General features: G+C 43.6%; 1 protein-coding gene across 1 annotated transcript in view; it reads left to right on the top strand.

Annotated features, from left to right (window-relative positions):
- Nucleotides 1-219: 219 nt before the first annotated feature.
- RASAL2 (RAS protein activator like 2) overlaps nucleotides 220-16,369 on the top strand; it is a gene marked incomplete at its 5' end in the record, with an annotated part of 174,163 nt that continues 158,013 nt past the window's right edge. Inside the window, one exon of the mRNA XM_080349135.1 lies at nucleotides 220-388. Coding sequence (XP_080205261.1) covers nucleotides 220-388 — 169 coding nt within the window. The remainder of the gene's footprint in view (nucleotides 389-16,369) is intronic.

Here is a 16,369-nt window from a genome sequence, read left to right as displayed (position 1 = left end):
CGCGGAGGAGCCGCCGCCGGGCGCTGGGACGGGCGGGCAGCGGCCGCCGCCTCCGCCGGCGCTGACGCAGGGGGCGGGGGGCGGCGGGGCCGAGGGGCGGGGAAGGGAGGGGGAGGAGGGAGGGATGGAGCCGCGCCGCGGCGCGCACTGAGGCGAAGAGCGGCCGGGGCGCAGCGCGGGCGGCGGCGGTGGCTCGTCCGTCCCCCCGCTTCCCTCAGCATGGAGGCGCCCCCCGCAGCGGCGGGCGAGCCGGCGGCCTGGGCGGCGGAGGCGGCGTTCGCGGACCCGGAGCTGGGCTCGGACGAGCTGGAGGCGGCGGCGGGCGGCTCGCTGGACCGCGTCCTGCTGGAGTCGGTGTGCCAGCAGCAGGGCTGGGTCCGCGTCTACGGTGAGGGGGCGCTGGGCGGGCGGGCCGAGGCCCGTTGCCGGCGGCAGGTTGGGAGCGGGGCGGAAAACTTCTCGGCCCGAACTTTTTATTCCTCCTTCCCTCTCTCCCTCCCATTGCTAAAACTCCCGGTTCCTCGAGTCTCCCTACCCCCCACACCCCTCTCCGCGTTCTCGGCCCGGGCTCCGCATCCCCGGTATCCCCGGGCGATGGCACCGGGCGGGACCCGCATCGAGACCCTTTTGTGTCGCTGGGAGTCAAGTACAGGAGGCGGATGCACGCGCAGGGCTCTAATTAGTATTAACGAGACACTAAAGGCCTGGGAGGTGCTGATATCCTGGGTCCTGCTCGCCCCAGACTTATTGGTGTGTGTGTGAAATTGGCACCTTTATTATTTATAAAAAGGATGTTAAAATCTTCAGCGGTCTGGCCAGCCTGCAGGACCCGGTGTTGTTTCCCCTGCTGTCTCAAACTCTCCCTGGTATGTAACCTTTTAAAATTAGCTTGATTTATGTGACCGGGCTCTGGTTTGTTTTGGCTGCCAACTGAAATGCAGTGAGGCTTAATCTCTCGATCAGCACCTAAATAGTGGAAATTCTCTTTTATCTTCTCCTTGTCTTTCCCTCTTGTTTGTCTTGGTAATCTAACGATAATTACTCCCACGTTGCAGAGCGAAGATCGCTGCAGACAGTATCTTGTTTTCCCTCCTGTAACAAATTTGATGGTCCACCCTTGAAAAGGCAGCAGTTGTGGTGTTGGTGTGTCCAGTTACTATGTTACTGTGGTGTCATATTATGGAGAACCTGTGGAAACACTTTCTTTTATTGGTGCTCTTTCACATCAGAGGTCCCTTCCAATCCCTAACATTCTGTTTCTGTGATCAGATCCTGTCATGCTACTGGTTCTCTGTTGTCTTCCTCCCCTGCCCTGAATCCCAAAGAGATTCTCCAGGTTTTCCCTGGCCTGTAAAACCAGAAGCAAATGTTCTCTGTTACCCATATCATTGGTCTGTTACTGGCTGCGTTATTCCTGAAACACAAAGATGACATAAATAAGTTATCTACAAGAACTCTGCTGGATTTCTTGGCTGATGGCGGCTAATTACTGTGAGTACCACCAGCATTCGCCTTGGCACATATCAAATGAGGAAGATCAGGCTGCAGGTTTTCTGGAGAGCACAGTCTGTTCAAAGACCTTTTGTGTTTATTTTGGAAGCTTGAAAAGCTGGTGCAGTGGGATGAGGTTGTCTGTCTGCTTTCTGTCTGGTGCATCAATGAGCAAAGTTATACTTAGGGCAATTAATTGTAATAGAAGTTTGGGATTTTTAGTGATTTCCTCTGTGTCGTGCTTGCGAATTCTTGGGCGACTTTCTTTTGTTACTCTCAGCCTAATACTGAGACTATAAAACTCAGCCTTCTAAAAAAGAAAATATCTGCTGTTGTCAAGGGGAGCTCTGTAAAAAGCAGATTGCCTTCAAATTGTTTGTTTGTTTAGAATACTTTCCAAAGGTAAAATGAGAATGTACTTAAGAAGAGGATGTCTGGCACCAGCCTATCTGATTGTTACCCAAGGTTATGTCTTGTATGAGTGGAAGCAGGAATGTGGTTTCAAAATTAGCCACAGTGAAAAACATTGCTTGTTGATAAAGTCACTCGTATGTTGTGATGTGTTTGTAGCCTGACACTAATGTGTAGATAAATGGGCAAAAATGCCCTGTGATCAAGTAGCGAGCTCACAGGCTATAAAAATCAGCATGGACTTCAAGCATGTAAAAATACATCTCGTAGCCCAAGGACAATAACTAATTATTCCTAGTCTGTGTTTAAAAACCACTCATTATCTCTCTCCCTCATAAAGAATCTGATGTGTTAGTGTCTTCTCTCCTTCCCTATGAAATTGCAATTGGATTAGCTAGTATTTGTTTATTTCCTCCGCTTGTTAGCGCTTTTTGCTTGCGTGAACACATCTGGAGAAGTTTGTGGACAGTGAATCAAGCTGAAACAGTGCCATGTTTGTGCACAACTAAATATGGGTTACAAACCCGTGAGTGACAAGTGTTATTTATAGGATTAAAAGTAAAGCCTTGCACAGTTGTCTGAGAAACCACAGCAGCTTAGCAAAAGAAAACAGGAGCAGAAAGCTTAGCCTTATTGTCAGTATTGTCTGATAAACAATGAGAACACTAACACTAATTATTTCACCATGAATGGCTGGGGGAGGGAAGGAATATCTGACATGAAAAGTGGGGAAGCATTTTCTAGCATGGCAAGACATTTGGTTTTTGTTGTCATAGCATTTCAGTTTCACCTGTCTTTACGAACATGGACCTCTGCGTTGGGGAGTTGTGCCAAAGGAAAGGTGACTGTCTGAAAAGTGTCTTAAGTAGTGGAAACACTTATTTGGACGTAAAGGAGCTGCTTAAAGACAACTGTTTATTTCTGTGCATCTTTGTTCTGCACTAGTGTGCCATTCACTTTGGCTCTGTCCAAGGAGGTAATTACTGGCATGAGTGGAGCTGGTCTGGTTGCAGAGCCTGTAAAACTTAGTTTTTAAGCACAAGAGAAAAGAATTTAGTAGTAAAGTACCATCATTACTGGTCTCTGTGGCTTGCCAGCAGTATGACAGTGATGAGAGCACAGTGGGACTTTGCAATGTCTGGGATGTGATTTCAGTGTGACACTGAGGTCTCGTCTGACTTCACTATGAGATCTAAATCATAGTCTGGCTATTTTTGCATTTCCTGCGTCAGCTGCAGTATTCCAAGTGTAGCTTTTTCATTCTGTGTTCTGGAGGTTCGGCAGCTTCTGGTTAACTGAATTAGTGAGGACATTATCAAACTATGGAAATACCATTTCCTTTCAGAAGGACAGAGTTTGTAACGTAAGCAGTTTCCTCTAGCCCAGTGTTTGAATAGTGAACAGGAACAGCAAATCTGCTTGTCGGAGTGACAGGTTTAATTGCTTGTGAAACACAAATCATGTGAGTGTTGTTAGATGATGTTTCCAAGAACCAGTCTTGACACACAACTAATGTTTCTGTAAAATATGTATCAACATGTGTTCTGGATGGTGGCTTCATTTCAGGCTCATAGCATGTGTGTAATGGGTAAGAGGGTAGAGATTACCTCCCTGATTAATGCTAAGACTTATTTTTTCTTTCTCTGTAAAAGGCATAACTGACTTTTGAAAGCATCCACCAGTGTTTAAGGGTCTTTTTCTTTGCTCTTTGAAACAGAGTTTGCAGGGAGGAGGCAGGGAAATAACTGAATTTACAGCATTCTCAGTGCTAACTGTGAAAACAGAGCAATTATATTGCCTGGTGTGGCTGACCGAACATCCATGGATTTTGGAGCAATGAATTGTACAGGCAGCATCGCAGCATTGGTGTTAAATGTTGCATGTGATGGGGGCAGAATCGGATTTTGCCTGACTTACAGTCTGTGTCTAAACAGGTTTTAAACTTCTGTCACAGTGGCTGTCGAGTTAGTTTCTGGTGTGCCTGCTCTAAGCTCTCTGCAAATGCTCCTGTGCTAAAAATGATTGATTTCAAATTAGGAGTTGCTGAAATAAGTAGAAAATAGCACAGAGAAGAGGCTGTTCTTTCTTGAATGCTAATCCTGTGAATGGACATTGCTGCTCTGGGGCCTTATCGGGACTAGGAAATGTCTTTCTCTTTTAGCAGCGGTGCTAAAAAGCCGGTAGTAGTTGTACAAACTCTAGTGGAGATGGGACGTGGACGTTTTCATCACCTTGTTCTCCAGTCCGGCAGGCAGCCTGGAGCCATTCCTCACTGCAAGTCAGCCTCTGCCCCCGCTTCTCCTGGCAGAAAGGGAAGGCTCTTCAAACACAGGCTTGAAGCGCTCCGTGCTTTTTCATGGGTATTGATCTGCAGACCGAGCTTTGCTGGCCCTGACTCCAGAGACAGCCCCAGACCCCGTGCAGCCAGACAGAAACGTCTCCTGGCTGCCTCAGACCTGAGTTCCAGGCTTTTAAGTACTGGACCTTTCTCAGGACTGAAACCACAGCGATGCACATAGTGTCCTGTGGAGATTTAAAAAACAGCAGTGGCTCAAATACTGAACAGAAGCATCTGAATCATGTGAAATTCAGTCCAAAACCCCAATTTCCCATTTCAGCAATCCATTGTCTACCTTGCTGAACTTTTACATCAGTGACTCCAACTCTCTTCTCGGGCTTTTCAGGTTCTTTACAGCCTGCCTCGCTACAGCTTTGTAGGTAGCTCGCTACCTACCTCTGTTGCTTGCAGTTGTACCTAAAAGTGCAAAGATTACCCATTTCCAAACTATATTTCTTTGGATGAGCACCAACAGGCTTTGCTAATGAACCAGCATCTTGTCATTGTCAGCAAATCCTCTCCTCCCAGCCACGCTTGTGCTGCCAGCCAGCTTTTTCTGAGATGTCCATGGGAAGATGGTGAGTGTGAGCCACAACCCTTCCCAGGGGTCAGCCTCCCCTCCCTGGGGTCTAAACTTGTCCGCCCGGACCCGATCCCCACCCAAACTGGTGGAGATCCCACCAGGTGGCGGCATCTTCATTGCGGTGGGACAGGAGCTGCTGAAGGACGCCTGAAACAGCGTCCTCCCCGCTGCTGAGCCTTATCGCTCATCTTCAGGAACTCAGGTAAAAAGTCATCTGGAGACTGTATAACAAAGGGTAGGTAGGAAGGGTGAATTTTAATATCAAAAAAAAACCCCAACAAAGAAGCTTTGTAAGAAATGGAAGTTGTGAGGCGATCTGATAGTTGAGGGACAGCTGTTAGAGCTATAGACGGCTTTCTTCTCCGTCTTGAGATAAGTGCAGATAGGCTACATTTTGTGTACTCCCACATTTATGAGTGTGTATGGAGCTGTGATTTGTTGTAGGAGATAATTTACTGTTAGGAAGGACTTAATGTGAGATAAGCTGAAGGTGCAGGTGAGAGTCTTGGGAAGCTGGCAGGGAGCTGAAGAGCTGCATGGCACCTCTGTGCAGGCATCTCGTGTTGGAAAGCAGAGAAGATCAGTATTCATGCGCGTTTCTTTCCCTTCTGGTCAATAGCCTTATTTTTAACTCACTTAGAAAGTTGGTGCAAACCTTGTTGGGCCAGGAAATGGTATTTTCTGTCTTTTTGGACAATGCCTACTGTAGTGATATCCGACCTTATCATGGCCTTCAGGTACAGCTGCAGCCTATTAGTTACAAACATTAAATAATGAAGGCATAAAGCTTCTTTTCATTTTGTTAAGATGATAGATAACAATGATTTCTAGCTGGTGCCCCATTGTAAAAGACAGAGTTTAATCAAAAGCGAGATTTTAAGTGACTGCATTTGCCACAGATGGAAAAAAGGCCAAGTGTGCTGTGGACAGCGATATGGTGTTCCCTTGCCAGCCAGCAGCGGGGAACATCAAAAGACAGGTGATCCACTCACACCTGCTGTATGACAGCTCCTCTGACAGCTCTGTTTGACTGCACAGGATTCTAACAAGCGTGTTAAGTGTGAATTGTGGGTCCTCTGTGCTACTGCAGCTACTGAATCTCCGCTGACTTCCTGGTGTGTTTGCAGTGGTGATTTGGAGTGTAAGAGGGCTGGGTATAGCCTGTTTTCTTCTTGGTTGCTTTACTCCCCAATTTTATTGCAGCATTAGCCCTTTGACATTACAACTGTTTGCCTTCTTCTTTTCAAGGAACACTGACATTAACTTATATTAAATAGATTATTTTTTTTTAAGGAGTTTTTAGCTGAGTTCTTTCAGCTGGCTGTGTTGTTGCAAATGTTGCCTAGGTTACTAATTTATTATGTCACTTAAATATTTGGAGGGATCAACAATACTACAGTGTGCTGGGGAAAATGAGGATGACATTATTTTAAAACACCACTTTCCTGACTCCTGTATTTCAGTCACACAATTTATCTCTGGCCGAACATTTTCATGTGGTGCGGTTTCCTATTTTTAAACAATAGGAAAAAAAGAGAAGATAAGAGGAACATAACTGTGACCCATTGACTTATTATGAGATCATGGGTTCCTTTCAACTCATTTTTATAGATTTTTATTAAAAAAATAGCTGAGATTTCAGCATTTTCTGGCATATACGCCTTCTTCACTCCAAGGTCACAGAGTTATGTTCTTTTCTGAATTCTTTTGAAATCCTCTGTAAAGGCACATAGTAATGATGGAGATACAATTTGAGTCTGCAAAGAAAGTAACCAAGTGAAAAGAAAATTTACTGCACTTTGGTTTGTAAACTTCTCATGGAGTCCTTTGTGTTTTTTGACACCCCCTCATCTCTGAAAGCCTTTATGAAAGTGATCAGGAGGGAATAACCTTTGCTAATTCTCTTTAATGGGGTTTCAAAAGGTCACTAAACTGTAGAAAGGCTCTTCTCCAAGAATTGGGATTATTTTTAATTATAAAGCAAGTTGGAGTAGTGCAAGTAATGAGCTCTTGGAGGTGAAGAAGGGGGTCTTTGCACTTACGTAAATGTAAAACCAAGTCCTGGATTTAGATCCCTTATTATCTAAAGGGATTTTTTTTTTTTAACAGCTGGGAATACCCCATTAAAAATTAGCTCTTATACTGCAAGCACTGGCAGGCACTTAGTTAAACACATTAATTCTGCAAACTGTGGGAAAGCGACACCCATTTCAGCAGATGTGCAATGTGTCTGGTGTCGATTTGCATAAGAATGCATCTGCTTCTCTCTTGGTTTCTGGCTTGATTAAAACTTGCAGGCACCTTTTCCCCTCCTGTAGTGCTGTGTCTGCATTCTTGGACATTAGTGGTTTTAATTGAAAATGCCCTGTTTTTTTATGTGTTAAGATAATTCATTTTATTTACACGGTCCTGCGCTGTAGGTGCTCTAGGTGTTTTACAGACAGAGGCTGATTTGCTTGCCCTTTGGACTGGAGAAGAAAGGAAATAGCAAAGATGAAAAATGGCAAATGTGTTTGGAAGTGGAAGGAGGATTATATGGAGATCAGTGCTGTGGTGAGAGGAGGAGAAGTGTTTAGGAACCTGTGACTAAAAATGATCACCCATCTCTGAGACTTAACCCCTCCCAATGTTAGGCTTTTGTGTAACAGCCCAAAGGATTCTGCAGAACCTCTTCACCTCGGTCTCATTCTCAATCTAGATGGCATAACAAAAAATAGAATAGACTTTTGGATAGACCATAGATGCTGTAGCATTAATTCTGAGAGAGCTTTCTGTACCCCGGGTACCAGGGAGATTAAGCAAGGTACTGGGAGGCAGGATATTGGAAAAGAGGATGAGAACTTGGATGTTGACATGAAGATTCTGACAAGGAAAAACTAATTAGGAAGCAACATTTAGCACAGATTTTATTCATCTATGACAAACATTGGATGCCCACCATCGTGATCCAGGGCTTGGAGAGAAGAGGTTTTGTGTGAGGACTGTTTTTAGGGTTTTTTATTTTTGGCATGAAGGAGCAAAAGACAATTTAGCAGTGTTCTAGACAAAGCTTCATGCTCAAGGAATGCAGGTTTGGAGCTGCACTGCCCCGTCTCTGCCTGGCAATGGTTTTGCACAGGCCTGGTGGCCAGCAGAGCACTTTTGGGTTGGCCAGCCCTGGGTTATCTCACCAGATGAGAAGTGGTTAGCCTTGCCTGCATGCAGCACCTCTAGATTAATCATTTTCATCAGCTGCAAGGTATTTAGTGGGGTGGCAGTGAGAAGGAAAGGGAGGATGTGCTTTTAGCACGGATCTGCAGGGCTTTGAGCTGTCCCTGGGTGGCCCTGAGACAACTTGCACCCTTCATATCTTCATATCCTCTTGCAGGAGGTCTGATGTTTCCCAACACTAAAACAGCAGTGTCTGAGTTTAGGCTGAGTAAATAGGACAGCCTAGAAATGTATGTCATATCCAGTTTTTGGGGTGTTCTTCACGGAAGGGCTTAAAGTGACTTCATGGAATATAACAGTGTAACTGTGTTTTTCCTCTTAGGAAACACATCCCCTTTTGGTTTCTCATTACTTGAGTCAGCGGCTTGGCTTGAGATAAGCGGAGGTAATTCATACCCTCATTTAGCTGACTTTAGTGCACTGATACCCGTCTCAACAGGACAGGCTACAGGTGCTGCACCAATCAGCACAGTGTGTAGTGCCAGGGATTTCAGGCAGTGGCTGGGAGGGCTGAATCCAGCCTTGGAATCTCTTTAAGGAATTAAATGATTGCTTTGCTTCAGTTTTGTGTACCATTTCGTCATGGCAAATGCTGATGGCTTTATTAGCAATTCCCGTGCTGCCCATTGGGGTAGAAGACAGAGGGATCAGTTTCACTGACTTTGCCCATTCATCGCCTTGTGATGCGAGTGCATCCAAAGCATTAATGGTTTTATTGGAGAGTGCTGCTGTGAGCTGGAAATGTGAAGAAACGAGGCACAAGTAGGTCAGATAACTTGCCCAAGGACATACAAGAAGCTTGGCAGCAGAAGTCAGATCTCCTGAGACCTCTACAGTGCTTTGCTTGCATACTTTGAGTTGCGCTGCTTCGCATTTGGGATACCTTTAAGCTTGCTACTTTGCTTGGATCCTCTTGAGGCTATTAATAATCCTCTTAAATCTCCTATTAGCTGTCAGATCTGCAGGTCAGTGGGGCAAGATGCTCTCAGAGGGAGACCTTTCATTCAGGTGGTTATGTCTGCTGACTCCTTTTTTTTGTTTGTTTGTTTGTTTCCCAAAGATATAGTTTTGTTGACCTTCAAAATGTCATAAACTTGTCTCATTACAGTGATAGCAGGCTGGACTGATGGTATGAAGGAGTTTGGGTAGCTGGTACTGATTAACTTCTCTTAATTTGTGGACAGGACCAGGTGTTTGACTACATCATTATTTCCAACTAGGTAACTCTTCTCTGTAGAATGTGGGAGGAAAACATATCTCAGATTGGGACTGGAAAACCATAGAGAAATTATTAAACCACCTGAAGCTCTGACATCCTTTCCATGGGCTCTGTGACCCTGTGCCACTGGGTAACGCTTTTACACTTTCTTGGCTATGCCAGGAGAATTGACTGATCCATAGTAGTTTTCCATCTTAGGTATTTTATCTTGATGTACAGGAGTATAGAGTAGAGCAGGCACTATAAAAAGAGATGAAAAACTTCCTGAAAATATGTTTATTTACATGATGTGGTTATACCTCAGGCTGTACAGCCAAGCTGCTGCCTTTGCTGGGTTTCCTAGCTTGCTTGAGTATACTGGGACACGTACATCACGCACCAGAAGCACAATGTGCTCGTGCTTGCTAGGAAATCATTAAACTTCCTCATCAAATAATACTGAGTGTTTGCTATTTTGATGTACATTTCTGTAAATTATTTTCCATCTTTGTGTTCAGGATGGTGGGTAGTTGATAGATCTCTTGGAAAATAAGAAATCATTAGGAATGGAGCGGTATCACCAAAACAGAAATAAGTGTGGTGTTTAAAGATATAATAATAATAATTTAATAATAAATGTAATAATAATTTAAAAAAATCAACTTCCTTTAAAGGCTGATTTAAGAGGATTTATCTTGTGGATGGCATAGGCTCATTGGGTGACTTGCTCGGGATGTTGGTGAGGTGTAGGGTGATTGATTCCCCTTGTGGAATGGATTTCATGGGGTCCTTCCTTAACTCCTTCCATTAGCTAAGGCCTTGCTCACTCAAGTTTTCAAATACCCTAAACTCTTTGGAGGTAATGAGTTTTATATCCCATGTAGTAAGGTAGCAAAACTGGTTTATGGTCTTGCCATAAATGTTTATGTCAGTTTTCTGTAAGCAGTGGCAGAGCAGCATGAACAGAGACCATTTCAAACTCAGCTGTCCTCATTTTGATTCCAGTGGTTGCTAATTTCTCAATTTATAACCAACAAATCGTTATAACCATTACATCAAATTAAGGAAGAAAGACTCTTTTTTTCAGTCAGCCTGGACAAGCTGTGGAGATGGAAGAAGTCAAGTGTTTTAGGGAAGTCAGGAATGTGAAGCAAACAGCCTCTGTTCACCAAAATGATGAATGTATAGCAGAAAGGAAGGATAATAAGAAGGAAATAAGTATTTTTTTTTTTATTCTAGCCCTGTGCTTTAAAAATGTAAATGTGTCTGAAACTTTGGTGGAAAAAAAAATGAGAGGAATGCAGTAATAAGAGTTAAACATCTAAGTGCTATGAAAAGGCATTAATCTTTATACTGGCAGAACTTGCTTCCTGCTGTTTCTTTGTCAGAACACATTGCTTTTTCTGTGTTTAAAAAATAGAAAAGGGTAAAAATAGAAAAGTCCCTGAAAATGCAGTGTGGCTATCAATGGGAAATGTATGTTTAATGTAAGAGCAGCATTCACCTGAAGCCTGGTGTCTCAAAGTTTACTGGATCCTGGCTTTATTCATCTCAAGTTGTACGTTTGTAATTTGGGTTTAATAGCACTCTCAGCACCTTTAACCTGATGCTTGGAAGGAGGAGGCAGCCAGTCATATATAGTTTTTACAGATATGAGCCATTGAGCAATTGTAAATTATCCATAAGCAAGTAGAAGGAGGCTATCTCCTTAGTTATATATTCTGACTTAAATATATACATTTTTAAATATAATAAGACCTGTTTATGTGAAGAATCTGCAATGCAATAGGTGTTATTACCAAGAGATAGTAGGTGGGTAGTTGATAGATCTCTTGGAAAATAAGAAATCATTAGGAATGGAGCGGTATCACCAAAACAGAAATAAGTTTATGTGAAGAATCTGCAATGCAATAGGTGTTATTACCAAGAGATAGTAACTGTTTTCCTTGCAGTGGTCTGTCTCTCTCCTAATGGGTTTGAAACCAGCCCAGCCCAGGACACAGCAGGTGCTTTAAGGAGAGCTCAGGTACTTTCCCATATGAATAGGTAGGTGGTGTATAAACAGGTGTCAAGAATTAAATTAACCTACTTCTTCCATGCTGAGAAACAACTTGCTGTGATTGTGGGTTACATTAGCTGTGGCGTTTCTCTAACATTTTAGGAAGAAAAGATGAGAGCGGACTGATGGGCCATGGTTTTCTTTGCATTCAGGCTGGTGACCTCAGGTAGGAGGTCACCCGAGATGCTGTCCAGACCATGGCATCTCCTGGCTGATGTATCCAACCAGTTGTAGAACACAAGCCTCGCATCTGCTAACAGATCAACCTGTACCTAGATGGCTCCAAGAGAACTTTGGGATGAATCTTAAATTGAAACTGTGGCAAGAGGGGGGTGTTTGGGGGTGGATATCCAATAGTGTAAATCTTTGCTGTCAAGATTGCTGTTGTTGTTGATGGAGTTTAGAACGGTTATCCTGAGTTAGGTCTAAAAAGCATGCAATTATGTTTAAAACTATAGCAGCTTTGCAGGCGACTTACGAAGAGAAAGCTATAGCGTATCACTCTGTATTTATATTTCATCCATGAAATGGCTTGCCAGGTGAAATGTTCTAGCTGTACTTTTGATGTCCATTTATAATAACCACCCGTTTTTGTAGCTGACACAGTATCCCTCCCTGTTTTGTTTCCAGGCTTTATTGATGTGGCTTCTTGGTGACCTACTTTGTGTTCATTGCTTTAAGGTTGTCTTCTTTTTTCATTCCTTTTCAAAAGGAAGTGCCTTTCATGAGAAATGCTGGAAGCTTACTAGCCAGTTCTTAATACTGGAACATGAAAACTTGGACCTGACTGATGGCGTGGCCTTCCACTTACACCCAGGATAGATGATGCCACTGACTCTTAGGTACTTTCCTCCCTAAGCTCTGTTGCTAATCATTCTGAGACCCAGGAGGTGGGTGTTTGGAGAATTAGGGAAGGAAATGCCTCTATTTCCTTGGAGCTCTTATTACTCATGCCTGAATGGGTCAGCCCTGTGACTCTAAGGGCATCGCGTTTGCCTCGTGTCCTTGCAAGGGGCCGGCAGTGTGTCATGTGCTTATTACTTCAGGAACATCCTAGTTCTTTCTCTTTTTACTCAATCTGGGGATATTCTTCCTTTGCATTGCTCCTGGTGGGTTTTTTTCCTGTAATTTCCACTAGCGGTGATTCAGTCTGAGGTTTAGCTCTGTCTCTCTTCAATTAGTGGTGCTTTTGCTTTGTATCTGGGACATGATGTATGTGCTTACTTATTTGTGGAGATACTTAAAAACCAGTTAATGTGATGCAGATGTGCAGTTTTCAGCAGATATATAGCATTCAGCTAAGCTTTATGGAGGGATTAATACCTCAAGGTATTACATGTCATTGGAAAAGAATCATTCACTTCTGTAATTTCACAAAGTGGACATAGCTTAGCATTCGTAATCATCATAAAACTTGCTGCTTCCTCCCACCCACCATGTGAGTGTTGTGTTGGTATAAACACTGGTTTACCCTAAAGAAAAAATCCACACCAGTCCTTTTCCCGGAACCTTGATGGCTTTTTGGTTTCCAGGAAAGAGTAGCCAGATCTTTGTTTCTGTGATAAAATAAGCATGCTATTAATTGTAGCTGCCCAGTTGTGGATTGAAACAGCAAAGAAAACCACAAGAGGAAAAAGCTTTTGTGTGTGTGTGTAAATAAACATCAAAGGAATTTCAATGGAGGTGACATCCAGCTCCCACTATGATCTGGAGATGAACTTGTCTTCAGTGGTGCTGGGTGTGCGGTGCCTCTGACTCTCTTAGGAAAACCTTTAGCAGAAGATGAATGAAGAACTTAAACCAGCAAGAGATGTTTACTGGTGGTACAGGTAGCAAGGCATGGGAGGAGAAAACTCTTCTTGTAGCCCGCTGTTATAAATAATAATCCTCACTCCCTTCCTTGTTGCCTTGTGTCAGGTTTAACTGGACACGGCTATGTGTGCTGGTATGAACACAAGGTGGAGGTGTACTTGTAAAAGGAAGAGTCCCCGGGGCTAAAAATGTAGCTAAAAGTAGCTGTATTTGAGTCGTTTGCCTCAAAAGGCTTGCTTAGGGCATTGGACTGAGCATGACCAGGACTCTGCGGTTAAATGAACCTCGTGTTATTGGTGAGAAAATGAAGAATTCTGCAGATGCTGTAAATACCAGCTGCATGCCGCGTTGCCCAGTAGGTTGCTGAACAGACCAGCTACTTCTCCACATTTCTTGCCAGCCGGGCAGTGGGTGAAAGGGAGGCGCTGCTGTTTTTGTTGGAAGCAAGCTGGGTACGGAGGCTGTGCTAGTCCAGAGCCATGGCATGTGGAAGACTTTTTAGTGGTTTACAGTTTTTTTAGGCTGTTCTCTTTCTCCGGTTGAAATATCCAGCAGGGCGGGTGAAACATTGGCACTCATGAGGGAAAGCTACCAAGTTTTATACTTTTTTTTTTTTAATCTTACCCTTTACCAGCAGATAGGAAACAACAAATGCAAATCTATTCCCCAACACGTGCAGATGCATCTTGTTGCTTGGAAGCTGAGCAGGAGCTCTCATGAATTATCAGCATCTGATTCCAGAGCTCTGACAATCTGCAATCTCCTTAATATTCTGATGAGCCATCGTGGGTATTATTCCTCTGCATTTTTTCCCCGCTTTTGTATTCTTCAAACCCATATTGCAATCTGAATGCTTTTGGCTTGGGATTGAAAGAGATACTGGCTGGCTCTGTGCTCTGCTCAATTTTCATTTGACAACAGTGGGAAGCGAGTGGCTGGTGTGATTCTTCTTCCCCCTGCCTTAATAGTACAGATGCAGCCTGAATTAGAAGCAACTTTGAAAATTGAAGAGTTGTCTCCTGTTCTGTTCACAATTATGTCTCTCTAATGTTAGGAGTATAAAGGCACATGAATTATTCAAGCCAGGAGGAAATCCTCAATGAATGTTTCTGAAGAAATCTCAGCACTTCTAGGGAAGAAAACCTGTTTGCCTCTAAAGACTTTGAGCAACCCTGCCCCGCATTCTCTGGCAAGAGTATTATTCCAGTGACAGCTTATCTTTGGAAACAACTGTAGTTTAATTTACATGTGTTTTTTAGAATGTAGCTTGCTTACCCAGATGGCAATTAGATTCAAGTTAATGGTGATGTAACCCAGCAGGATCTAGAGTAGCTCTCCAGCCTAAGGGCTGACCATTTTTACCAGCCAGCTGTTTTCCAGATGATTTATTTCATTTTCCCACTTGATTTCTCTGCCTCACCCCTCGGTTTCATTCTTGCTGCTCTCAGGACGGTGTGGGTGGCGAGACAGGGGAAGAACAACTGCACTTAGCGGCTCCAATAAATGGCTTTATTAGAATTAGAGTTGTGTCTGCGTTAGGCTAATACCAAACGTCTTAGTTCATCTTGTAGCTTCTAAACCAGATTGTCATCATTTCCACCCTGCATCCCTACAGTGGGAAAAAAAGACAGCTCTGATTCAGCCCCCCGGATAAATGGGGATGCAGTGAATTGCATCCTGCTGCTGGGCGATCTGTTCAGGCTTTGTCAGAGGTCAGAAATGTCTTTTTTCCTCACTTTTTGTGTGTTGAGAGTAATATGCAGGAGGAAGGATGTGCTTTCAAACAGCTTGGGAATAAGTATGAGCTATGTTGCTGGCCAAGGGATGTAAAAATGTCTGATGATGTCTTTCTAGCTTGAGGATTTAATGTGGAAATGTAGACGAATGGTACAAATGCGATCTTAGGATACAGCAGAACTGTTGCTAATCCTCCATAGCAAACCTGCAAGCTCTTTGGCATTCCTTGCTGAGAGAGAGAGAAAATAAAATGCAAAAACTTATTCTTTTCAAGTTTTCTGAGGAAGAACAGGCTCGTGAGTAGGGACTTGCCTTTTATTTGTTGTGAAGCAGCCCACGTTTTATATGGTAAGATGAAAAACCAATTTCTTGATGCTTCTCCTAATTCTTTGAGCTTTACAGTAATCGAGGGACCTACCAGAAGCACTAGCTGCAGTGTCCTGAGATGGAGCAGAACAAGCCTTGGAGGCCAAACTCCACTCCAGGACCCACCTTGCTGCTCCAAAATCCATATGAAAGGTCTAATGATTCTTCGTGGTGCCTGGAGAGGCCTCACCAAGGACTGGCTTGCTTGGGGGAAGGATGCAACTTGAAATGCTGCCTCTGGGCTTCACTTTGAGGCTTCTCATCTCTTCATATCTGCTGGTTAAATGTGAGCTGCTGTTTGCATTTGTCTGGTCTTTGGCTTGAGAGCATTGGGAGGTTGCTGCAGAGCACGGGGGAATTGCTGCTGGAGAAGCACTGTGCCAAAGTGATGTTACTTCTGAGGGTAGTAGGAAAAAGCATTTATTCTTCTGCACTTTCTAATTTCTCATGTGTTTTATCTGTAGCTAGTTATTTTTCCAAATTAGTCTTTGTCTGAAGTGCACCTGCATGGGCTCTTAAGCACAATTTCATCTGGTTTAGAAGTACAGGCCAAACAGCATATTAACATAATTTTAATCCATTTTGTGGAGGAAGGGCTAAAAAGGGAGGAATTTGCCTTGTATGTCTTGTCAACCTTATTTAACATCAGTGCTTAAAGTATTTCACTGGAACATTTCCACCTTTCTTGTAAGTAAATAGATGTGTTTTCTGGCTGGTAGGCACAAGATATGTGCTTCCATTCACACATCTTTCTGTTACTTTTTTCCCCCTCACTTCAAATACCAGTTGTTTCTTTTGAGTACCTTGTAGCGACAAACAGAGTGGGTAGAAGAAATGGAGTTTAATTTCATCTTTCCTAAGGTGTGCCACTTGAAGGAGAGAGAAGTTGGTAGTAGAAAGGAAAATGATGTGTTTTCAAATGTAGTGCGTGGTTTGGGGTTTTTTAACTGTTCTGCTTTTCACTGCAATTCTGTGGGTGATATGTTAGAATGAAACCCAGCAGCTGGATGCTGTGCACCCACTTCAGTGGTAAAGCAGAAAGAAAAATACCAAGAAAGCTGGGGAAATGGGCAGCAGCCCTAAGAATTTAAACTCTTCTTAATCCCCCCCCTTATTCTATTGTGTTACTCTGCTCTCGGGAGTTCACAGGCAGCCTGGACGCAG

The sequence above is a fragment of the Nesoenas mayeri genome (genome assembly GCF_963082525.1).
Source record: "Nesoenas mayeri genome assembly, chromosome: 8".
Lineage (NCBI taxonomy): Eukaryota > Metazoa > Chordata > Aves > Columbiformes > Columbidae > Nesoenas > Nesoenas mayeri.
This window is presented reverse-complemented; position numbering and strand designations above follow the sequence as displayed.